This window comes from Podarcis tiliguerta (genome assembly GCF_965153285.1).
Source record: "Podarcis tiliguerta genome assembly, chromosome: 3".
NCBI lineage: Eukaryota > Metazoa > Chordata > Lepidosauria > Squamata > Lacertidae > Podarcis > Podarcis tiliguerta.
The window spans coordinates 60,349,960-60,375,475 of NC_139536.1; the positions used below are offsets into that span (position 1 = coordinate 60,349,960).

The 25,516-nt window shown below is 40.2% G+C and overlaps 2 protein-coding genes across 17 annotated transcripts in view; one reads left to right on the plus strand and one right to left on the minus strand.

Moving 5' to 3' along the window:
* The first annotated feature begins 856 nt into the window (after positions 1-856).
* MTFR2 (mitochondrial fission regulator 2) lies at positions 857-22,828 on the plus strand. Of its 12 annotated transcripts, none has more exons than XM_083435061.1 (13): positions 858-1,074; positions 1,643-1,710; positions 2,192-2,339; positions 3,138-3,260; positions 5,939-6,043; positions 7,086-7,207; positions 7,898-8,073; positions 9,181-9,487; positions 11,075-11,255; positions 12,683-12,744; positions 20,890-20,985; positions 21,628-21,689; positions 22,710-22,828. In XM_083435061.1, exons 3-13 carry the CDS (start codon positions 2,277-2,279, stop codon positions 22,769-22,771), a joined length of 1,359 nt encoding a protein of 452 aa, XP_083291187.1. In that variant the 5' UTR covers positions 858-1,074; positions 1,643-1,710; positions 2,192-2,276; the 3' UTR covers positions 22,772-22,828. The 12 variants fall into 12 exon arrangements, with proteins under 12 accessions (XP_083291189.1, XP_083291187.1, XP_083291194.1 ...); XM_083435065.1 differs by lacking the exon at positions 858-1,074 and adding an exon at positions 1,116-1,468; XM_083435069.1 differs by lacking the exons at positions 858-1,074; positions 22,710-22,828 and adding exons at positions 1,118-1,503; positions 19,824-19,909 and having other exon boundaries at positions 21,628-21,652.
* The window catches only part of PDE7B (phosphodiesterase 7B), a 162,583-nt gene continuing 155,317 nt past the window's right edge, over positions 18,251-25,516 (minus strand). For all 5 annotated transcript variants that reach the window (XR_014509847.1, XM_083435043.1, XM_083435044.1 and 2 more), the window contains one exon: positions 18,251-24,908. Coding sequence is in view for 4 of the 5 variants with exons in the window: in XM_083435043.1 (XP_083291169.1) it covers positions 24,691-24,908 (218 nt within the window). In the remaining variant the exon portion in view is untranslated. The remainder of the gene's footprint in view (positions 24,909-25,516) is intronic.

The following is a 25,516-nucleotide window of genomic DNA, read 5'->3' on the forward strand; positions in this document are numbered from 1 at the left end:
GGAGCTCACCCCATTGCGGGGATTCAAACCGACGACCTTCTGATCGGCAAGCCCTAGGCTCTGGTTTAACCCACAGCGCAACCCGTGTCCCAAAATTAAATTTAGGAAGGCGAAATCTAGTAATACTGTTCATTAGCATGTGCATAATTGCACTCCTGTTTTAGATATTTGCATAGCCATCAGGAAACAATTGATTTGTAGTATACACTATTCCCTAGGGTTTAGCAGTTTTGAGACTTCATCTGCAGAGTGGTGGTTATCAAGGCAGGTCCTAAACATTCTGCTTCCTGAGCAAAGGACGGCTTCCCCCATTCCATGGAGAGAAGCGGAACTTTACTCTTCAGCCCTGGTGATGGGATAGCATCCTCCAATGCACCTGAGTGGAGCTTTGAGAGTCCTGTTAGCTTAGGGCGGTGCACAAAAAAAGATTTGTGGCACACAACTTCGTTCTCCAATAGGCTAGTGGACCTCTGGAGGAATGGCTGAGGGGCTGCCATGGCAGCTTTGTGTGGAAATTAGCTAACCTAAGCCGCCTTGAGTCGCTGTCAAAGGGAAAGAAATATAATTATGGTAGGGATGGCAACGGTTGTTAAGTTTTCATTAGCTTCAATAGGTACTTGATTAAATATTAGGTGATTATAGCTTTTGTCTTGTGTGCTATCTCCCATAAAAGCAGCTAGAAGTGCAACTAAAACCACAACCCCTCGCTGACGTATGTTTAACATATACAGTATAAAGCACTGTCTCGTGCACACAGCGGACGCAATAGCACCTTGGGGATTCTGCCACCCACTTATTAGAGCGCGCTGCCGCTTCCCATCATCCCCCGAGGTCCGAAAGCGTCTCTCCTACGGTTGGGCTCTGCGCCGCGGCAAACCACACCCTTTCCAGAAACGGCGCCTTAGCGCTGCGGGATTGGCTGCAGAGCGAAGCCACGCCTCTTCCCGCTCACCCAATCGAGAGGGAGTGCCAAGGTTTGATTGCGCTGAGTCCTTGTCTCGCGCTCGGCGTCTTTCCGCTCATCTCTCGCTTCGGCGTCCGCGCGTGTGAGAGAGAGAAGTCTCGCGGTGGCGGGTGAGTTTCCCCTCCGGCAGCTGCTTCGGTCTCCGCGCGGTGCGCTCGTGCTGCGGGGCGGGCTTCGTTCAGCGTCCTGCTTTACCCGACGGTTTGGGAAAGTCGTATGAAAGCAGCCCTTCAACGGCTGAAGAGGACCGTTGGGGCGGGGTTGGCTCTCTCCACGCGAGTTGTGGGCTAGCTCCCTCCCCGGCCTATAGGAAGCGGGCCTGTCGAGAGACAAACGACGGGATGCAAAAAAATAAAATTAAAAAGCAACCCGCCACCAACAGGCCCCTCACCGAATGGTAAAACTCCCCTTCCTGACCCCTCAGCTGCTGCAATGAACGAGCGAGGAAAAGGGGCTCCTCTGCTTGAGACCTCTCGCCCGCTCTCCCTTCTTTCTGTCACATTGGTGAGGTCTCTGCAAAAGCTGCAGAGGTTGTCCTGGTAACAGTTTCTCATTCAGCTAATCCTTTTTTTGTTTTCAATATTTTTATATAACGGTTTAATCATGTTTCCAGGTGTCTGTTTACAAAAAGTCGTTTCCTTCCGCCTCTAAACGCACGACCGTCCCTTTCTTCCGTAGAAACGTGACCCTCCGAATGGCGCAGAAATAAAACTGCTCGCACATTTGTAAAGCTGAACCGGGTCCAGGTTGGCTTCGGATTGGATCGGGGAGCGCGGGTTGAGGTTGCTGCGTTGCAGAGGGTTGGACTAGACGACCCTGGGAGTCCCTTCCAAGTCTACAATTCTCAGTTTGAGGTGTTGGTGAAATGGTGGTTGTGTTAAACATCAGCTGCCTCTTGAGTTAAGGGGCGGGTTGAGAAATTGTGGTTCATTCTCTTGGCTGTAAAAGTGTGGCAATGTTTTTTAGTTGTGTGAGAGAGGTGTGTCCCTTTTGAATATTAATACTGCTCCTGCAAACACATGCTATGGATCGAGCTTGAGTTTGGGGAAAGTACTCTACAATTCAATGATTCAATTATCATTTCTAATAATTTATAATACTCCTTCCTTATTACTCTTTTAACTAATTGTACTTTCACATTGCATTTATAAATATTTCATGTGGATGTATAAGTAAACTGAGTTTGTAGTTTTACCCTAATTATGAAATAAACTCTTCTCTTTGCAGCTGTAGCAAATATTTGCTGAGCCCCTCTGGCATGTGCAACAGTAATTTTTAACTGGCACTTGACTTAATTCAAGTGCTTTGTACTATGTCTCTTGTACTGAATCTCTTAAGACAACTGCTGGAATATTATGGTGTGCCACCAGAATTGGTAAGCAAATATTATTGACAAGCTCAGGAGTGGGGATGTTTTATGGAAGTTTTGTATTAAAACAGAGTTAGAGCTATACAGTTTTCACAGTGTTCCATGACTCCATTCTGTATGCTTACTATCAGCGTCTAGGGTTCTTCTGGTGAGTGTGGAGGAGTAGAGCAGGAAAACGGCTGAATGATTGAGAAACTTGTATATCCTTCCTGGAGAGGAGGAGTCTTGCAGGAGTCTTTCAGACTTGATTTCAGCACTGAAAGTGCTTAGAACTGCATTTATCACCAATAACATAGTAGTAAAGAAGAACATCATAAGGGACAAGAATTAGGAGTCCAACAATGTCCTTAACAAAAACAGGACTATAATAAATATCACGGAAGTGAGGCATAAACCACCCTCTATAATCTGATTGATCTATATAATGTGAGTTTGCCTCTCTGTTCCACTCCCTGCTGACCTGAAGAACAAAGCGAGTCCAACTTTCTGTTCTCAATCAGGAGGGTAGTGCACCAAATAGCAGAGGGATATTCAGTAGAATAAAGTCTCAGATTGTGAAGGCAGAGCACAGCCACCATGACTAGAGCTACCATGCTTTTCTCTAGAAGGTAGAGCTGGAAGGTTCCTCCTTCCCAGGGATGGCATGAAGTTTTCCCCTCCTGATCCTGCCTTCTTTCTGAAGAAGAGTTAGCTCTTTTCTGTTTGCTTCCCTACCCAGCTGACTGAGAATCTAGAATGTTTGGGTTGATTATAGATTCTTGGATTTGCATAGATTGCCTTTTTATTACATTTTTCTTTTTACAGCTTATACAGAGGTGTGAAGTTTGTCTTAATGCCTTTGCTCATATGATTGCATCCCATCTTCCTTCGAACACCTCTTCAGGAGCACACTTCCAACAGTTATGTGCCATCTCAAGAAGCTATGCAGTAAGATCATCAACATTTTTCTTTTTTCCTTAATAGTGCTTATGAAGTGTGTAGGTGTTGGCTTCTTCCATAGCAATTTTACTTCATGACTAGCTTCACATTTCTGCAGTATCAGAAATGTTCTCCAATGTGTCCTTTCCCTTCACTTCTTTCTTTCTTTCTTTCTTTCTTTCTTTCTTTCTTTCTTTCTTTGGAGTCTTCCATACATGATGATGATTAATGATATTTCTATGCCATCCTGTAACCAAAGTTATTGGTGGCATACATAAAAATGTTTAAAATAAAATATAAGCAATGAAAATAAGTTGCAGTATATGCAACACAGGACAGATTATGTAATAAAATTTAGCAAATATATGCTTTTTCACAAGCAGTTATCTTTTTGTAACTTCTACGGTTCTACACTGTACCTTTTAATAACTTCATGTGCTATTTATTTTTTTTAATGAAATTTCAAGACTGTCCTTCATCACACACGGTTAACACAGGGTGGTTTCCCACATAATGTAACACAGCCTCATATAACATAAAACAGTAATAAACTTAAATTGCTAATAAAAACAATAATCAGTCAAACATGTTGGTGCAGAGTAAATACAAAGGCCCATAAAAACAACTGTATTTTAATTTGACTGTTGACTCCCAGCAAGGATGTTGCCATCTGTGCCTTCAGGAGAAGAGAATTCTACACTCGTGGTGCTACACCATAACAGACAAGTTTGTATCCTCCATCCCGGTAACCGGTTGGTATGGGAAGAAGTATAACAGGGTTGCAGGTCATTTGAAGCTTTAAAAGTCAACACTAGCATCTTAACTGTGCCTGCTAACATATAGGCAGCCAATACAGATCATGCAGAATAGGTGTAAAAACGGTGCAGATGCACCTATCAATATTCCAGTGGCAGAATTTACCACTAGCTGGTTAAAAGACATCTCTGGATGTCTTTAAGGGATCCCCAGTGTAGAGTGCATTTCATTATTATTATTATTATTATTATTATTATTATTATTATTTATTAAAATAATTCGAGGGGGTTTCCCAGGGAAGTAACACCCAGACTATTGAAATGCACTCTAATAGAATAGATAATAGATAGAGTGCATTTCAATAGTCTAGGTGATACTTACCTGGGAAACCCCCTTGAACTTGGTACAACCTCCCTTTGAGTAGACATTCACAGGATTGCAGTGTCAGTGTGCTTTATTGAATCTCTCCACCCCAACCCCATTATTTCACGTCAAGTACTTTTTGACTACTGAAATAATAATAATAAAAATTTATATCCCGCCCTCCCCAGCCAGAACCGGGCTCAGGGTGGCTAACATCAAAATATATAATACATTAAGACATAAAATTCAGCAATCGACTGAAATACAGCTTAAAATCGGATTTAAATCAAAATAAGATCAGATGGCTACCCGCAAATTAGTACTCACCATGCTCAGCTATTTGTATGAGCTGGTGAGAAGAGTTAGAGAGGCCACTTATATGCAGGGTCTTGTAAAACCAAAGGCCTGGAGGAACAGCTCCATCTTGCAGGCCCTGCGGAAAGATGTCAAGTCCCGTAGGGCCCTAGTCTCTTGCGACAGAGCATTCCACCAGACTGGGGCCAGGGCCAAAAATGCCCTGGCTCTGGTCGAGGCCAGTCTAACCTCCTTGAGGCCCAGGACATCCAAGAAGTTGTTATTTGCAGACCGTAAGGTCCTTCGTGGGGCATACCAGGAGAGGCGGTCCCATAGGTACGAGGGTCCCAGGTCGTATAGGGCCTTAAAGGTTAGAACCAGCACCTTAAACCTGACTCTGTACTCCACCGGGAGCCAGTGCAGCTGATATAGCACTGGTTGGATGTGGTCGCACGGCGAAGACCCCGTACGTAGTCTCGCCGTGGCATTCTGCACCAGCTGGAGTTTCTGGCTCAGCTTCATGGGCAGCCCCGGAGGAGCAAATTACAGTAATCAAGCCTGGAGGTAATCAAGCATGGATCACAGTGTCTAGATCAGGGCGAGAAAGATAAAGGAACCAACTGCTTAACATGGCGGAGATGGAAAAATGCTGCCTTTGCTGTATCTGTTACCTGCACCTCCATAGAGACGGAGGCGTCAAGGGTTACACCCAGACTCTTGACAGAAGGTCTGGCACTAATTACGCCCCCGCAAGGGATGGGAGTTTAACCCCCAACCCCATGTCATCTCGACCCAACCAGAAGACCTCTGTCTTTAAAGAATTTAGCTTCAACAGGCTCCCACGCAACCATCTAGTCATGGCCTTTTGAGAGATATAACACATAAATTAATGTATCAGGTAAAATAAACATGCTGAATCAGATGTCAATCAATTTATGAAAACAGTTTCCAACTGAAGCATTCCTGGGGAAACCCCCCCTTCCCCCCCCAAATGTATGATTAAAATTGATGATTCATGTTTACCTTAAAATCCTGCACAGTAACAATCACCTTTATTTGCCCAAACAGTAAGTGTTTGCATCTGCTACTAAGCTGAAAACCAGCCTACACTTTTTTAATTCCTGCAAAATGCATCTATCTTAAGGTTTCAGTAATGTGCACATACATTTTATTGGCTAAAATATAGATGACAAAGCAACAAAAGTTATTTTATTGGTTGACAGCTGTTTTAAAAATATTCTCATTTAACTTGAAGAGGATTGCTTGATTCTTAGGTGTCCTGGGCATGGGAAAGAAAAAAGTATGGATCTACCCGAAGTTTCGTTCGCAGACTGGGGAAATGTCTTTCTTTAACTCCTTGTCCAAGGCCTCAGTTTCAGGTATAGGGGTTATTGCAAAGTGTAAGATTAATACAATTTTAATACATTATTTAAAATCATGTTCTGTGTGGCATATAATAATGTAGGGAACAAACAGCAGGCATCCCTAAATGAATTCTACTGGAATTGTGCTGTTTAGGATTTAGAAATTGGTAATAGAAATGTATTTTGAGTTATGGTAGAAATGATTATTATCCAGCACTGAGAATTAAGGAGGAAAATGGATAAAGGGAAGGGAAAATCCTAAATATTTCTATGCTATGAATATGAAAAAGAAGTATTTGAGAGTCCAGTGCTGTAGTACTTGGGGGGGGGGGAGTATTGAATACTATCTGCTAGCCATTGCAATTCAGCTAAAAGATGGTGCTGTAACTGTGCTCCTGAAAAACAAATTGAGAGAATTGTGCTCTCTCCCACCTAAGTGTTGGCTTTTCAGAAGAGTTATGGTGGTAGTGCCTCCAAACCTCTTGAAACAATATGTATAACCCTGCTGTTGACAGTTCTAGTTTACCTCATCTTAAATGAATGATTAGAATTTTCAAAGATAAAGACAAGGAGTAAAAAAGTGGTTGGAAGTATGGCATTGCTACCAAAGAGGGCAAGAAAGAGTTGTCATGTTGGAGGCTGCTTCTTGCCATTTGTGTACAGTGGCTTGCCATGCAGATCAGGTGATACTCACCATGTCTCACTTCTCTTTGCCCTTGCGGTTTGATCCATGCAGTGAGCCTCTGCGCATCACATATTGACACACAAAGGCAGGCAACCCGCAGTGGCTTAATTGGTGGCTGATTTGTCTGTTCTTGCTGTCAAACGGTTATTCTGCTTGGCAAATAGCTGATAGGATATCGGACAGGACAACAACATGGTTCTCCTGCACCACTCACTAAACAGAGAAATAATTCATTAAAATACTAGAACTAGTGGATGCTTGATATTTTTATTTTGTATATATACAGTATATTTTGTATATGTACAGTATATATAAATGTATACTGATATACATTTATAGACTTTTAATAATATTTCTTCTCTGCTGCCTTAGGTAATCCAGAGTTTGAATTCTTTGACATCTGAGCAAAGTATTTCTAGTAGCTCTGTTACACCATCTCTTGCTGATGTTTTGTGGATGGCAGAAAATGAAAGAGAACCATACGCTAGATTTAGGTAAGTAAAACTGACATGTCTTTAGAATAAATGTTTGTTTTATAATGGAATTGTCTCAGTGATTCTTAGCTGCTGCTTTCCTTACTTGAGAGACAATAACAATCAGCATTTGATTTTTTATAAGAACATCATCCAAGCTTTTGCAGTCACTTTTATATTTCTCAGTAATGGGTTGTATCCTGAGAATGGAGAGTGAGGGAAGATGAGGATGGTGGCTTTCTCATTCCCTTTCCTTCTGCCCACTCACTGAGAAATGCCTCTCTTAAATGTCAGGAGACACGCCCCCCCCCAAAGAACAGTGGCATGGGGGGTTTTATTGAGAGAAGAAGATTGCCCAATATGTAATAGAAGCACTTTGTACAAGTAGACTTCTGATTGTGCATAAGAATATAAGATGAACCTGCTGAATCAGGCCAGTGGCCCACCTAGTCCAACATCCAGTTCTTTCAGTGGCCAACCAGCTTCTTATGAGAAGTGAACAAGCAGGATGTGAGTACAACTGCACTCTTCTGCACCTGAGAGAAATGCCCATAAAACACAGACATATATAGAATTGTGCTGCAGAACACCTAATGTTGAGTTCTGTCATGGTCAGATTGAATATGTTTGTATATCTCTTTACAGTAATAATTTTGGCTTTTTCAGTGTTTCCTCTGTTCACTTATAAATCTATACATTGGTATTTTCTAGATTTGATGAATGGAGTGGAGTTATGCCGGTTGCTACAAAAGGAAGTGTGCAAAACTTAACTGTTGTGAATGAAGATGCATTCAAAAAAATTTCTGCTCTTGAGAATGAATTAGCTCATCTTCGTGCACAGATTGCAGCAATTGTGGCAGTGCCTAGATCAGGAAATGATCAACCATGTAAGCCTGTCTTTGTGATTCCTGATACATGTGTCCATGCATGGCTCCTGCTCTTTATAATGTCCAGTCACACTGCCATCTCATAGCAACATTTATATAGAAAACTGTCTTGATATTTCATTATCCAGCACACAGTGTTCATATGTTTAAAAGTTAGATATGTAGTGTAGGCAAGAGAAAACAAAATAACATATATTAGAAATAGAAGTCTAGCCAACACACTAGATAGGAGAGTTATTGGGAATTTTGCCTGAATCCAAAGAACTCGCAATTATTTCTATATATTCCTAGGAGGGAACAGCATTCTTCCCCACCCCCGCAATGCTGCCTGGCAAACTTCTTTTCAGATTGAGGGAAAGATCAAAAGCAATTGTGAAATAGTATAGAGGTCTACTGTTCAAACAAAAAAGGGGGAGTTATGGTTGTTGTGTTATAAAATATTCATTAATTATGTAAATGAAAGTTGGGGCTCTGTGCAATGCCCATATTTTACCATTGTACCATACCAGCTGAAAATGTTACTATATTCTTCAGGATTCAGCCTTTTAGAAATGAGGATTATAAACACTTTAACAAATAAATTTGTAAACATTTTCTTTTAGCCCTTATAACTATAGTAATGTGCTTGAAAAGGTGTAATAGTGATGTCTGAAATCTTAAACTAAAGGACTGTGAGTGACTTTAGTGGTGGGAGGTTGTCCAGTATAGTTTATTTACCATATTTTTATCCAATTCTTTCTCCATGGAATTCATGGCACTATTTATAATATTACATTTTACCCTTGCAATATTTCTGAGGAAACCTAGGTTAAGAGAGAGTCACTCAGTAGTTGTCATGGCTGAACAGTGATCTGAATCCAGGTCTTCCTTGTCTAAGTCTGAAATCTGCCAGAACCAGTGTAGCATAATGATTTGTCTGTTGAATAATCTTTTTAAAAGAACCTTTCAAGGTAGTATGATTTTGTTCCTTGGAGTCTTCTGTTGTTTCATGGAAGACAACACTTGCTAGACTTTGCAGGTAGGGTTAAAAGTGCATCAAAGGACCTTCATGCCATTGTCATAGCAACATTAAAGTTCCCTAATATCACATCTTTAATTGTTTAATAGGTTCAGGCATTGTGAATTCTTCAAACATGGCCTTTAATGCTCTCCCACAGCCAGGAGTGACTTCAACACCAGTCCCAAGTTCTCACATTGCTGTTCCTCCACCGCCACCAGCACCACCATGTCCAGCTGTACCGCTATCTAATTTTGATTCCCGTAATTCAGCCATTGAGCTTATTAAACAACGTCGGGCTTCAAGTAAGATAAGAAATACTACAGATAGTACAGGTTGGCAGAAGGAAGAAGCTCTTCCCACTATGATGGATGTTCTGAAGGATATAAATAAGATCAAACTAAGAGCAGTTGAGAGGTATGTTGAGCAGAACATGCGTTTGAAGATAAAATAATGAATATAAAATATGGTCAACATCTTCCCTCTGATAAGTTATTTAAGAGTGCCTGAAACTGGTGTTATATGCACAGGTGCCTAGCTGCTGTCAGCGCCCACTCCTGCTTGAATGCACTTGGACTGATGAGTGAATACATAAATTGTTCAGAGAACTCACACTGAACTAGCAGAATTATTTCCCCTGAAAATCTAAGTTGGTGCTCATAACCTTCCTTCCTTTCCCTGTTCTTCTGAGTGGGTGACAGAGGACATGGCATTGAAAGCTCTCCTGATAGTTCGTTATAGCTGCTACAAATAATTTTTGCTATATAATGTATTTATTTTTATTTAACGAACTGTGTATACAACTTAACTCTAAATACAGTCGCACCTTGGTTCTCGAAGGTAATCCATTCCGGAAGTCTGTTTGACTTCCAAAACGTTCAAAAACCAAGGCGCAGCTTCCAATTGGCTCCAGGAGCTTCCTGCCCTCAAGCGGAAGCTGCGTCGGACATTCGCTTCTGAAAAACGTTCATAAACCGGAACACTTACTTCAAGGTTTTCAGCATTCGGGAGCCAAAATGTAGTAGTACCAAGGCATTCAAGAACCAAGGTACGACTGTACAACCTCAAAGCGGTTTACAAAGATGATAAAAATCACATCAAGATGGCCAATAAAAATCAATTTTTAATTAAAAACAGTTTATTTTGAAAAGGAAGATCAATAAAATCAAAAGCTAAAAATATATGTTCTACAATTTGTTGAATTCAGATAATAGCCATAATAGGTTAGCTTCCTTTTTTCCCTAAAGAGTCTTTCCTTGGATCTGAAAATGAACTGAAATCAAGAATGAGGTGTCTGATAGCAAATGCCTGCATTTGATACCTGAATGCATCAGCACATCACATAAATTTGCACGAGATTGTGCTGTTGTGAAGATGCCTACTTGTCATGTAGTTCAATGCGTCTTGGTGTCAGCTCCCCAGACACAGATGAAGAAACTGGTTACCAGTTTTATTTGAAAAGTTCAAGTGCCTCCTTCATGCTCTCTCACATGCAGCTGAACTCATGGGAAAGGATCTACAGTGGACTCAATGAGTTCTTTAACTCTCTTCCCCAATACTAGGCCAGGTGCACATAGTGTCAAGTGGTACAGCAAGATACCCAGAATTTACTTTGCATGAGAATGCATTGATTCTTTTCAAAGTGACCCTTTGCTTTCAGAAAGCACTTTGATCCAACACTTTGATCCTGTCTGTCAAACTGGGAAGAAAATAACTTTCGCAGATACACCTCTCCTTGTGACACTTCCCATGCTATTCTGAAGTGTACCCCCAATCCTCTGAAGCAGATTTGTGAAGGCTTTGGTGGTTGAAGGGGGGAGAGGGAATACATGAAAGTTTTCTCTTTCCTGGTTGCATTGTCAGAAGCCTCCCTGGAATAAAAAAAGCCTATCTGTGGAGGGTCACAGAACTGAAGAGGGTGGCAAGTAGTACTGCATGCATTTACCATGTAGGAGAAGCAGCATCTTTGACTGAAGATTGCAAACATTTTGGCTCTCTTTCCAGATCACCAGGAGGTACACCTCTACCCAAAACAAAAAAAAGAATTGCATCACAGTGGGATCCAGCAGCTTTAATAGCAGAAGCTCTTAAAGAGAAATTTGCATCACAGAACAATGATGATTCCTTTGATAAAGAGAACAGATCCTATGGTAATTCTCCATTTTCCAGTCCAGATACCCCAGTGGTATGTATATGTTTTTATTTTGTTAATGGCTTCTGTTATTTATATATGGCATGAATACTAGTGATATAGAATGAAGTCTAATAGTGTCCAGTGTTATGATCTCAATTAAGGGGGGGAAAGCAAATGCTAAATAGTTTGTCATTTTATTAATTATAGATATGTTTGTACAGCTCTTAATTAAAATTGCTAGGGCAACCTACACAAGAACATATAAAGTCAGTTAAAATACACTTGCAGCTTACAGTTTATATTAAAGGAAAACAGTAACAATCATAACAGGTGAAACTGTAGTACAGCATAAAAAAGATCAACAGCATTGAAGAGATCTAAAACATACTAAGAGATGTAACCAAATTTAAAAGGTTAATGCTGCTACAAAAGCATTAAGCATGGTTTTAAAGCTAGTGGAGGAAACTTGAGAGTGGACTTCCTGAAGGAGGCTCCCATGTTGATCATTTACGCATGATTAAGGATTGGGAGAGGGTTGCCTCTGCACTAGCTGAACGTCTTTCCCATCCTTGCCCAGTGCTGGCAAGGGCCTTCCATCTTCTGCATTAGGGGCCAGTAGAAGGGGGCTTACTTTCAAAGTACAGGGATGGCTTGAATTATTCTGTTGTCTTACAGAGAGGATGCCACACAGTAGCTGTACAGTTGTGATCCCAAGTTTATTTTCTTGTGATACTTTCTCTTGACCCTTATTGAATTCAGGAAATGAGTTAAAAAATAAACTGCCATGCAGTAGTTTCAGTTATTCAGAAGCTGGTGGGAGATTTACAGATGCATTTTGAATTAAATAAATAACTGAACAACAATAATTGCATATGTATACTGCCCATATTTACAGAGACATTAAAAATACAACAGCTACATCCAAAATTAGCAAAACCAGTTATAAAACCATTAGCAAAATATACCAACATAGACACAATGGCTAAGAACAATTAAAAACCCATATAAAATGAGTTTAGCCACATAATACTAGAACATGACAAACTCAAAGTGGGAAAGGAAGTTGTGAAGCAACTCATGAAACTCTTTGTCATGAAGAGCAGTCGATTTGTTCACATTGGACATAGGAGCAGTTCATGAAATAATTCATTCTGAAAAATGAGTAAAACTTCATGCCGCGTTGTGGCAGACTGTCCTATTACCATTTTGTTTATTTTGCTAAAATATTTAGTGCATATTTCCATCTAATATATGGAAGCCCAACATATTTCATATGAAAATGCTTCTTTTAAAAACAGATAAGTTATTTCCTAACAAATTGGTTGTTTATTGTAGGTCTATGTTTGACATTCTCACTCGCTCTACATTGAAGTTTCTTGCTTGGCCTGTTCATTAAGATTGGAGAAAAGTGTTAACCAACTCGTATTTTCCTTTTCAATCTTTTCTAAAAATAGCATTTAAAATGTGTTTTGTTTCAGGTTGGCTGTCGCGTTTTGAAGCCAAGTATGAAGCAGACGCTTATTAGAACTAATGAGCTGATGTAGGGATCACCTGCAAAACCAGCAATTCATATTTAGCCATGGTGTAGAGCTTCTTGAGAAAAGCTCTGCCACTGGTTTTGTAGACCTTGATACTGTGCTATAAAGCAACGGCTTTTAGAGCTAGCTGTTTTTCATTAATCTACTTCAGCAGCCAAGCATCTGGAATTTGTTTGCGTAAAATATTTTATCAGCAGGAGTATGTTTTACTGGTTTTTATAACAACTTTCTAGTCTGGGCTGCAGAATTTAAAGCAGACACATAAACATGTCAAAAAAGGGAAGAGAATAGTACCATAGAAACAAAATATAAATTAATTTGGTTATATGTAGATGATAATATATTTACGAAACAGTATCCTGTTCATTTGTTTTCCTGTAATGGGATTAGCTATTGTGTGAAGAGTTGATGCGTGCTGTGGCTTTTGGCCTCTCCCCTGCACATTCACATTCTCGGCAGCCTTACTTCAACACATTGAGGATAACTCTGCAGAGGGAGCATCTGTCCCACCTAACACATGTAGCCTTTCCCCATCAACTGGGACCCTTATGTATGGAGCTTGCATGTGCTTGATGGGCTTTCCCTTTGCGATCTTGTCCCCAATGCATTTACAATGAGGGAGAGGTTGGGGATGAAGACACAAAGACAGGACCAGTGGACAGAGCCCCACTTCCTCTTACATGATTGCTAATTTCATGATGGGAACATCACTGAATAGGGCTAATGTCTTGATAATAAGGAATAGCTTCCTCAGAATTATCCCTTTCTCAATTTGATTCAGTGGTGCAGCCTTATAAGATCTCAATAATTGGCACCAGTGGTGTTTGCTTGGTTTTGAGTAAGAGACCATTAATTTCCTTGAATACTGTAAAAGTTTGTAAAGAAAACACAGGAACTGTGTGCATATTTGAAATGCATGATTCAAATAAATATTGCTGTTGACTATTTGCACTCCAGTAAATTTTGCTTACAAAAGAAATCTTTATGTCTAAACTGTATGATCATTCTCCATGACTGAAATATTTCAGATTTCGTAGTCTTGTGTATGAAGATTTGTGGAGGAATATAAGCTATATGATATGTCATTCCCCTTGTAACTTACAGTACACTATACAGGGTCGAAGTGTTATCTAAAAAACGTTTGCATCTCTTCTACCACAACCATTTAAACTCTGGATGCCCCGTCATACATGCAACCTAGATATTGCACAGCCCAGAGAGTTTCTGGATTTTACCCATAATGTGTGTTTATCAGGTTCTCCCCGTGTTTTCAAACCTGGTGGGCTCTTGCGGACTTTTGAGTGTTGCTTTTTATTTATTGTATTTTTATATTTTTATTTACTTACCGTATTTATATTTTTATTTATTTTCCCAGTTACAGTGCATTGTTCCTTATAATTCTTGCAAATGGGTTTTTGTGTGTGGATGGCAAGCAGAGGAAATTTGGCTCAATATATTGGTTTCCTTCCCTGAGATTAAATTGCTTCCTTCTGATAATTTGTTGCTTGATATTGTATTCTGTTCCTTCATTGCATGGTTCTTTCTCAAGGGAGAGATAACTTTTAGTTCTGTATTGATATTTGCATGGGCAAAGACATTACTTGGCCTATATCATAAATAATGTGATAGCAGTAAATGCATGTAATTTGAATGTTGGCTATGTGTGCCTGTTTAGTTATTGAGTGATGTGCCACTCTAGAGCTAACAGTACATTGATGTCTGTCTTAGTATGTCACCTCTTAATTGTAAACAATTAGCAGTGTGTTATATATAGCCTTTTAATATTTAAACAGTGGGCTAGAGATAACTTGGAAGCCATGTATGGTTGGGTGTTTTTTTGTGGCAGCAATGGAAATTCTAGGACAAATTAAAAGATATGCAATACTTGCCTTCTTATCAGACCTAAACCTATTTATCTTCTTGAACAACAACAAAAATGCATTGTATAACTTGCAAAGTATTTCTCAGTTAGTTTTGTAGCATATTGTCTGTCTCTCAGTTGTTTGAGGGGAGAGGTGAAAAAGGAGTCAGGTTGGAAGGACAGCAGATGCAGGAAACTCTGCTTCTAGCAGTATGTCTAAACTATATCAAAGGTCTCCAGAAGGCAAGCAGCAATTCACAAGATAATTAAGGCCCTGCATACACTTTGCATAACAATGTCAGTAACAGCCCCCCAAAAAACACATTTTGGATTTGAGTGTTATCTCTATCTCCTTTAGACACGGCAATGAGAGTCTCCTTTAGACTCTCAACTGTTGTAGATTTTATTGCATAAAAATCTTTATACCATACATTTTGAGTGAGTAAAAACCTTGTCTTAATGAGTGCTTCACTCATGCTAAAAGAGAAATATTTTATAGGAGTTGTTTTTTCCATGTTTGTCATAATTTTCAGTTGCTTGTAACTTTTCCAAACGGAATTAATTTTGCATTTGAATGTTCGGTTGTGGTTGTATTTTGAACAATGAAATTTTGAGAGTGAGGTTGGTTTTCATAGAATCATAGAATTGGAAGGGACCCTGAGGACTATCAAGTCCAGGGTTTCCCAAACTTGGGTTTCCATCAGTTTTTGGGCTACAATTACCATCATCCATGACCACTGGTATTGTTAGCTAGGGATGCTGGGAGTTGCAGTCCAAAAACTGAGAGAGACCCAACCTAAACTAGCCTAAACTAGACTAGCCTAAATCCATTTTGTTTCACTGTCACTGGTCCTCAATCATAGGTTCATTTTACATGCACTTCCCCACAAAACACAGATTTCAATGCTTTTGAATGCATTTCCTCTTTTAATATGACTTAATTTACCATATTTTCTGCCCTATAGGATGCACTTTCCCCCCTCCAAAAATGAAGGGGAAATGTGTGTGCATCTTATGGGGCGAATGCAGGCTTCAGGAAGCTATCCGCAAGCCTTGGGAGCCTGTGGGAGTTCCCGCCGGGCTCCCAAGGCTTGCGGACAGCAGCCTGCAGCCCGAAACCCGGGGAGCGCAGCAGAGCGTGCCCCAGGCTTCAGGCAGCTCTCTGCAAGCCTTGGGAGACCGGCGCGACTTCCCGCTGGGCTCCCAAGGCTTGCAGACAGCAGCCTGCAGCCCAAAATCCGGGGAGCGCAGCGGAGCGTGCCCCGGGCTTCGGGCAGATTTCCGCAAGCCTGGGGAGACCGGCGGGAGTTCCCGCTGGGCTCCCCAGGCTTGCGGATAGCAGCCTGTTCTGGGGTCGGGGGAAGCTTGAGCCCCCCCCCCCCCCCGCATTGGGGGGAAATAATTTTTTTCCTTTATTTCTCCCCCCCCCCCAAAAAAAAACTAGGTGCGCCATATAGGGCGAAAAATACGGTACATAAAATACGTATTATTGTGCACAGTTTTTGGGACCAAAACTATTGCAAAATCCAGAGGAATGTATGATTGCATTCTGAGCCAAAAGGATGATCGGAAAAATACGGAACAAATTCCTCCGTCATCCTGATTGTGAAAATGGTATCTCAGTCACATCCTTTACCGTAGATGTTAATGACCAACCCATGTATTTTAAATGTGATTAACACATGCTTCTAACCACCAGAGGGCAATCTGATACTATAGCTTTGCAAAAAAAAATAGTTTTGCTTTTATATTGCCTGTCTTCCATAGAGTTTAACAACCAAATACCTTGGTTTTGTTTTTAGTCTGTTGATATTCATGCTATAAAGTTTCTAGGTCTTTGTAGATACTAAAAGAACTGGAGCGTAGAAGGCTAGTTTCTCAAAAGCTGCAGTTGCCTGGTGATAAACAGGATTCCTGCATATCCAGAGGTAAATTCCCCTCTCTGTGGGCTCATTACCACATATTTCTTTACTATTGTGCTATGCTACTTGTTCTGTTAGCAGTCCCCCGCACCCTGATTTGTATGGCATCCCCATTCTGTTGGTGTCTTTAGAAGATTACAGCTGCACCAGCACTTGGAACTAGACCAGCTAGCTGACCAGCTATTTCTTAATGTAGTAGTATGTGGACTGTAGTGACCGTGGTATTTCTTGTGTGAGTTCTTTGCTCAGTGTGCTTGCTGCTGTCTTCCCCTTCTCCCTGTGGTCTGTTAATATTTATCAGTGGAGTGAAACCTCTACAAGTGCTCAGTCCTCATGATGCATGGTTGTTCGTTGTCTTCTGGTGCTTGTGCGTCTCCTGATATTGTATGGGAGCTCTAACTATTGGCAGTTGTGTTTTGCAGTTCTCTCTTACATTTCACACCGTCTTCTTTCCAAAACCAAAAAATCAATGCATTGCATGGCATAGAGTTACCATTGCCTGGCACAGAATTAGTAATCACCTCTGTAGCCTGGATTTCTTGGATCTCCTGGATCCTGAGATGCAAATGGGACTTGAGGTTCCTTTATCTGGAGCATATTCTAGGGCTTATTTTTTATAAAGCAGAAGTGCCATCTGGTGATACACTGCTAATCATAAGAATTTTGGTGCACTAACATACCTCCCATAATCCAGTAATCTGCCCTCAAGTCATTTTTAGTATCTTAAATAATACATTTTATCTGATAAAACTTTTTGCTTCATATAAGGAGTTTTGCATCTTTTAAAATACTGATGTTTTTTTCTACAGCATTTTACCATGCATTAAGCATTATTTCAAGTTAAATAAGTAGAAGGGGGAAACTCAGCTATAGAAAATATCATCAAGCGAATAGAGACAGCACTTTGGGTGTGGTTTATTATTTTTAATTTGCTTATCTTTCAATTGATAAATGAGCATTGGCTTATATTTCACACTAGGGTTAATATAGGTTGAATAAATTCTCTGTACTTGGTGTTGACTAACTTTTATATTTATGGATATTTGATAAAAAAACACTGCACAGAACTCTGACGCTTGGAAAATTATGGAGTGCAGTATGTTCTCAACTGCTGGAAAAGCCTGAAAATGGGATCAAAATTTCTAGCATATTAACTCATAATGCAGATTGGCATAGGCAGCCCAAGTAACAAATGGCATGAAATTGAACGTTGGGCTATAGGAGTCATGTTACCCTTTCCCACCCTCATCAGTTTTTGATTTGGTAATGGAGAATTTCTACTAGCAGTCAGAAATACATGGTTTGTTTCCTTGACTCACAAATATAAAAGTTATTAGGATACTTCTGTGACCAAGAAGGGCTTCAAGAGATCCTGATTTGGGGGGGGGGGAGAGAATCCTGATTAAAGAAAAGTGAGAAAATAGGGGATGTTTTGACATCTAAAAGTTGAAGTGCATTCTGAGAACTTCTTACTAATTGTATGACGTGCTCTAAGAGGGCCAAACCACACGGATTGCTGTGATAAGTATTACCCACTCCTGAACCAATTCTGAACTGTAGGGGGATTTTCAGAAATAGTCTAGAGTGTTCAGCAGGCTTGTAGAATTCAGCCTGTATTTATAAACAGCATCTGAAAGTGGCAAAAATTCTTGTGAAGATGCAAGCACAAAGCAAATGCTTGACTAAATTGGCTAAAATGTGAGATATGCACATATGCAAACATCATCCTTCTGTATTTTTTTTATTAACAGTTATCTTTTGACATGAATACTTACAGCAGTATGTTAAAGATACAGTTTAGTTCTTGGCATCACTGCATAGCAGTCACAATTTCACACAAGGCCTTGTTCAGACCTAACACTAAACCACAGTTTGTTTAACTTAACTGTAGTTTGTACATCCAAATCCTCCCCAGCCACCTAACTATGGCTTATATACAACCAGGATATTAGAATATGAAATCATGGTTTGAAGCTGGTTCATGATTCTCTGCTTGCTTGAACTATGTTCGTCATTGCAGCCAAACTTGCTATCCTGGGTTAATCCCTTTTGTTCCAGCCTTGTATCCCAGCCACCCACATGGGTAAGAGTTGTTAGAAAATGCTCATGCAGCCAAGTGAATCTCACTGGCAGTTTTCCAGCTCTTTCCTTCGTTCCTCCTCTGCCTAGCATTAGGTTTCCTCACACCCATGCCATGACAAGCTCTTCCTTTCCAGCCTGCCAACCTAGCTCCACTTTGCAATGAGAAAATTTATGCAATTTTTTTACTAGCATGTATCCAAGAGCACATGTTGAAAGCATTCCTTTGTTCTTAGTATCTTACCCCAATTTTAAAGACAAATGCAGCTTCACAAAAACCCTATCTATAGCAAGTACATGAAGCTGACCTTTGTTCTTCCCCATTTATGTGCTTTTGGCAGTTCTGCTTCTGGGAAACACTCATGACCCTTCAGTACTTAGCTCTCTGAAGTCCCCCTTTGGTCAGTATCATGCTATCACCAAGGATGATTGCTCACTCAGAGTAATCATACTAGTACCAAGGTTTGAAGATTGTAAACAACGTGTGATAGCAATTATTGGGGAGAGTGTTTTTTTTTATAAAAAAAATTTACATAAACACTCTGTGTTACTTTGTATTCCCTTGGAAAGATGGTGTTGCTTATGTGTGTCAGCTGCATTAGCAATATCTCAGCTCTGCTGCTGCAGACTAGTAGTAGCTGTTGTTACAGAAGCAAAGGACAAGAGAGAGGGATTTTTGTTGACACATGAAGAAAAGTACAAAAGGGAACTCTAGAATATGAACTGCATTGAGGCGATACTTAGCCAGCTCTCCAAAGAAATGTCCTTGAAAGGGTTCAGTTGTTGCATTCTTCAGTGCTGTGCAAAGATGAACACTCTTAAAAGCTTAAAAAAATTCTCACTACTCACAATAAGCACTCTGGGGTAGAACCATGCACTATGCTGTTCTACTATAAACTAGGTTCACTCCTAGATACAGATGCCACCCTTGGCTACTGGGCAGTCAGCAGCATTGGTGGCCAAGACAGGCTGCTCCATTGCTGGCTAGGCAGATAATCTCTTCTGCTCCTGGAATTTCTGGAGAGGCATCATCGGTGGCAAAGCTTCAGTAAGTGCCATTATCATGGTAGCCATGTACAAACATCAAGAGGACAAAGAGGCTGATGGTGACTGTACCAGAAAGAACTGCTATATCAGCCTGAATGTGCTGTCAGATGCCTCAGAGGAACTGTGCAATGGGACCAAGAGGGCTGATGAATTGCCTGTGTATTTCCTACAGTCTTTTGAGGACTGGTTCACCACCTTCCTTAGGTTCCAAGATAGGAAAAGAAGAAGAGCAACCACCATCCAGAGCTCCAACTACAGGTAAGAAACTTGACCTAATGCAGACCTTGGCCCCATAGATAGGTCTGTCAGAAGTCAGAGTCAGGAATTGATTTTTACAAAGTTGGGAGCAGACTTCAAATATGTTCAGGTATGAAACAGAGGTTGGTGGTTTGGGGTATGTTCATGTCTGTGGAAAGAGTCCATCTTACACTGCTTATGGTTGGGAAGTTTGGTGTTTCATTCACAGCTATGAGGGTTTCTGGAGGCAGAAATTGGGCAAGAGTCTTTTGTGTTTAGTGGGTGATTGGTAAAGCTGGGTGGGTAGTTCTTTCAGAGTTGGTGTCGGATGATTGAGTATCTACTGGAGTAGTATATGCATCCCTTCCATTATCATCAGTCATATTTTGGGGTGGCTAACAAATTTCAAAGAAATGGCCATGGAACTGCAGGGAGATGTCTTGCAGCAAGAAATTATTTTATTCAGGAGGGTTGAGAAGGAAGGATTTAGAGATGTGTAGGGCATTCTGAAGAACTGGGGAAGAGAGGAAAAGTTTGGTGGCTTGTGTTTGGCATGAGGTGTAACAAGTATGTTCCTGCCCCATTTTTGTAGCTAGGTAGTAGTAAGAGAACCAGTAATGTGAAGGCCATGCCATTCCTTGGCCACTGCAGAGGCAGCAGAGTGGGCAACAAACCAGCATTACACAAAACAATCCATTGTATCAGTTGTGAACAAAATGCATGGCTTGGTGAACAAACTGGTTTTAACGAACTGTAGCTTGGTTTATGCTCAAACACAATCTATTGCTTCCTTTCAGCTTAATGCATATTCATACACAATCATAGTAGCTAAAGTTTGGTCCTACATTTGGTTTTGTTAGGACCATGTGATACTATTTGGCATAGCTTTATGTAAAAAGATGTGTTTTATACTCAAGTCTAACTTCTATTTGCATGTAAAATTTATGTACCTAAATATATATATGATTATTACCAATGTTATGCTCATCATCTGTTAGCAGGAGAAGAATGGAGCAAATTTTCAGTGATCCCCAAACTAAAAAATCTTCTTTGGAGGATCCCCCCCAGCCCTTCAGAACAGATTTAGGGAAGCATAGGTAGGTAGCAGAAGGGAGGGGAATAATTGGAAATTGCTTAAATCTCTGTTTTGCTGACATGCCTTCCATCAGTTCAGTGGAGAGACAGCAGTGTATGCCATCCGCTGTGCTGAAATATTTGCCACAATACAAAAGCAAGAGTTTCTTTTTGCAGTACGGTTCCCACAGAAATAAATGCTGTTGAGGGTGTCTTATGCCCATATCTAGTTAAAGAACTCAGACTGACCCGTGAATAGACTGCTTGGTACATGACCTATCAGAATAAAATTGTCCATGATAGCCATTCTTCCATTCAAAAATGAAAGAAGATAATGCCCAGAGAAATCTTGTTTTTCAGACTTGGGGAGAACATCAACATACTCTAGAATTTTTGTTTATTTGTCACTTCCAGGTAAATGTACTTAGGAATTGCAGCCTTTATTTAAAGTGTGTTTCACTGAAATCAGTGAGACTTCTCACAAGTATATGAATATAGTTTTGGAATATTTGAGTAAATTGCAGCTAGGGTTTTAAAGTGCCCTGGTATCACAATGTGGCCCACTTGCCCACCTAAATTGAAAAAGAAAGGAATCTGATAAGAATTGTAGAAAAATGTCAAAGTGGAGTTAAATATTGAAACATTCAGTAATTTATCCTTTTCAGCAATCTGTTCATCCCTCCTTTATGGTTGACTTCAATCTTCAGAAAGACACAGAAATACCACGGTAGGTAATTAAGGTTAAAATAATAATCTATGGAATCCTAATTAGCTTTTTCTTATCCTGATATGTGGAAGAAAATCTTGAACAGTCTTTGCTATAGTTTTGACAAGTTAATGCTGCTATTACTATTTATATAAAGCTCCTTTCTTCACAGAGTGAAATGTGGCTTCAAAGTCCATTTTCACACTAATCTAAAGAGATCACGCTAGTATTTTATTTTTTCAACCTAAGCTTTCCTTTCTGCCTTGGGACTTACTAAGGTTTACATTCCTTTGGCTTGGAGACTCTGCGGCTCTTGCTGTGTATTTCTTAGTTCTGGTTTTTGGCAAATCACTGATATTTCACTTCTTAATGCTTGCTTTTAGTATCTGTTTTTTAAACTAATGGAAGTAGCACTTCAAGACATTCATTCACACAACCAGGTTTCTCCTACAGTAGGTTGTAATTTATCATGTGCTGGTGGCACAGATAGAGCTCCCTTATTAAACGAACAGTGCACTCATCTGTCAGGGAAGCTGAGACAGAAAAAACTGATTACCGCTCTAGCTGTGTGAATTGGCTATATGGAGTTGCTATAGGCCTCATTAAGGCAATGAAAGTGTGGGTGTTTCCTAAGCACAGATGTACCATATCTCGTCCAGAGAACTCTGAGTTTAATCAAAATGTAATGCTGTTGTGTAGCTGTATGTCATAGAGTTCTTGAGCACTGTTCTTCAGTGAATTTCTTGCAGTATGTTGCAACTAAAATGTGTGCCTGAAGCTCTGTTTGCTCAGTACACTTTCTTCCACGTTGTACAAAGGGAGAAAAAGCTTTATATTTCAATCTCTGAGCAGAAGTAAGCTCTTGATTTGACTTGCAAACAAAATGTTCTTTTGCATTGTTGTGAGTTTGCTTTTCTGCTGTGTTCCAATTCAGGCAACACCTAAGATTTCATGGTAGTTGACTTGTTCCTTATTTTGATGATGAATTTTTTGAAATCAAAGGATAGTTAAACTTTATGATGATTCACATTTCCATTGCAGGATGCATACGGAAGAATGGACTGACATGTAATTGTATGTACTCACTTGCCTTTTGTAATTAATCTGTCATAGAACCTCCCTCATAATTGTATAACAGTTTGGTTATCATGGAAATTAAGGAGTACTTATGTAATAAGCAATTTTATGGCAAATCTGGAAGTAGATCACACCTAATAGTTAACATAACTTATATGTGACTAGTGTAAAAAAATAATGGATTGGATGATTTTCAAGATGATTTTTCTTTAAATTGTTAAACACATCGCACTCTCAAACAAGTCTAGGAAATCTTGTATTTTTCTCTGAATTTCAGCAGCCCAAAATAAGATGTAACTATCATCATGAAATGTGCTTGGTGAAGCACTAGTAGATAAGCAAAACCATTAATGGTTCTACTTGTATATAGGAGAAAGTGAGTCCAGAAAATTTCCCCCCTATATATTCAGTAATCAGTTACTGTACTCCCATATTTCTGCTAATTTTGGCATGCAAAACTGAGTTCATGAGATTATCAAAGTGAGCTGTTTGTGATTGTTGTAGGTAGAGTACTTCTCATTTTATGATAAAAAGAATGAGCTTATGTCTGACAGGAAATATGACTTTCAACAAATTTTTGGTGGGGTGTGCCTCTCTACTCCCAATGATTGTGGAGACATCTCAGCATATTCAATTACTGCAAAATTTCAACAAGATCCATGACTACGATGAAGCCCTTGCTGATTTTCCCTAAGTGTTTATTCTCCAAGCTTCATTGGGTTGCAGTTTGCCACCATGTTCCTAAATAAGGTAAAATTTTGTGAAAAATATGGACAGATCATTTGAAAATACGAGGAGGGTAGGGATTGGCAACAACTGAAGTGAGTGCAGCTTAACTAGAGCAGTGTGGCTTAACGCTACGGAGCTGCAGGTGTATCAAGCATTCAAATAAATTGCCCTTCTAATCTAACCCTTGGGCAACTGAAAACAGGCCGGACTAAAATGAGATGACTTTTGATAGCCATCAGAAAGTAATGGATGCTAGAGGTTAAGGCCTTTATCTGCAAACAAAAGTGTATTAATAGTCTAACATCTTTACAAATGCTTCCAATACTAAAACTAACAGTATTTTGTTCACAGTGCCATTGTTTATATAGGTAGCTTTCCCATAATACTTTGTTATTTCGGTATGGGATCAGTAGCGCCTTATATGTACAGGAGACACACATGTGCGGATATAAACAGGTCACAGATACAGTCATCAAAAGAGACATCTGGAAACATTTAAACTGTACAACTCTTCCCTTTTGGATTTGATAGGAAATACTGTTCTTGCAGTGAGAAGAATGCCAGTCTTTTACCTAAAGTGGCATAAAATGGTTAACAAAATGGGGCACCACCATGAAAAAGCTTTGTGTACACAGAATAACCTTACGTCAAGGTTCTTAGATTCCTTGTCCAGTGCACCAAATACAAAAATTAAAAAGGCTTTAATTGTTTAAAATGAGACGCTTTTCTCTTGCATGGCCAGATGTCCTTCTGACGGTGCTGGTGGTGGGTTTTAATGTGCAGCCCAGCTGCCAGACTGAAGACTGTACATTGCTCTAAGCCGTCATTCAGAAACACACGTCACAGCATGACCCAACGTGAATGCAATAGATAACCAAGAATGCATTGGTCTTGCCTGTATCCTCTAATCCTCTTATTAGTTGGTACCTGCCTACTGCCCCAGCTTCAGCACTACTGAAAAGCTTCTCATTCAAGCAGTTTGTGATCAGAAGTGATGAATGGCTTCAAATAGTAAGATGAGGAAGTGGGATTTGGCTGAACTTTAGGGCCAAACCCCGAAGTGGTGTAGGTTTAGTTGAGGAGGACATCTGTCGCTTTGGCTTTCCTCCCTGATTTCTTCGCTTCCTGCATTGTTGACCATGGCCCAACAGACCTCTTAGGGTTTTGTTCACTGTTGTGAAAGGTAGTAGCACTGCAGCAGAGTGCTAAGCCAGCACTATGGGGCTTCTCCTTCATTTAAAGTCTGTTCTTCATTTTCAGTCATTGGGACTGTGTGGTCAGTGCTCCTGCTGCTGCTGTATTGCTTATGAAGCAGACTTCTCCACTTGGTCTTGTTCCTCCTCAGATGGTTCAGCATGTTTTCAGATAAGGGTGTGTTCCCAGTAAAGTTGGCCCATTCTTCAAAGAGTGGCTCTACAATGTAGGTCATGAAGCCTGAGGGAAAACACGAGGCAGAGCATATCAGCAGCTAAGTCAGCTAGGCCTTCCCGCTAGTACAAAGCTTGAAATAAAACCTGTGGACCATGTTTTCTTCAGCAGTGATGGGGGGCGGGGGTGGGGCAGGGGGAAGATGGCAACATTGGAGCCTCATGTAGCTTCAGGCCTTCAATTTATTTAAATTTAATGTAAATTTATGTTAATTATGCTGGCAACACCACCAGTTCCTTCTACGTCAACTCCTTTCTTCTGCTGTTTTCAGCAATGGAAATTGTCTAATAAAAAAGGGCAATGGTATACCACTTGAACTGTGCGGACTTGCCCCATGCAGAAGCTTGAATTAGTTGTATAATCCAATTTTAAGTTTAAATTGAATTAAATTTGAATTTGTTTAATTCCTGCAGAGACGTTGAGCTAGCTTATCTAGTGTTGCCCCCTGTCCTGAGAGCTTATTTACTAGTTCAGGAAGTCTTAGGGCTACTTTGCACATTCCAGAAAAGGATATTACAATTGTATATTTTCATGATGACCACCGTTATAATGTGAACGGGAACTGGAACTAAGAACTCCTGATAAACATCTGTTCAATATCTGAAACAGTAATT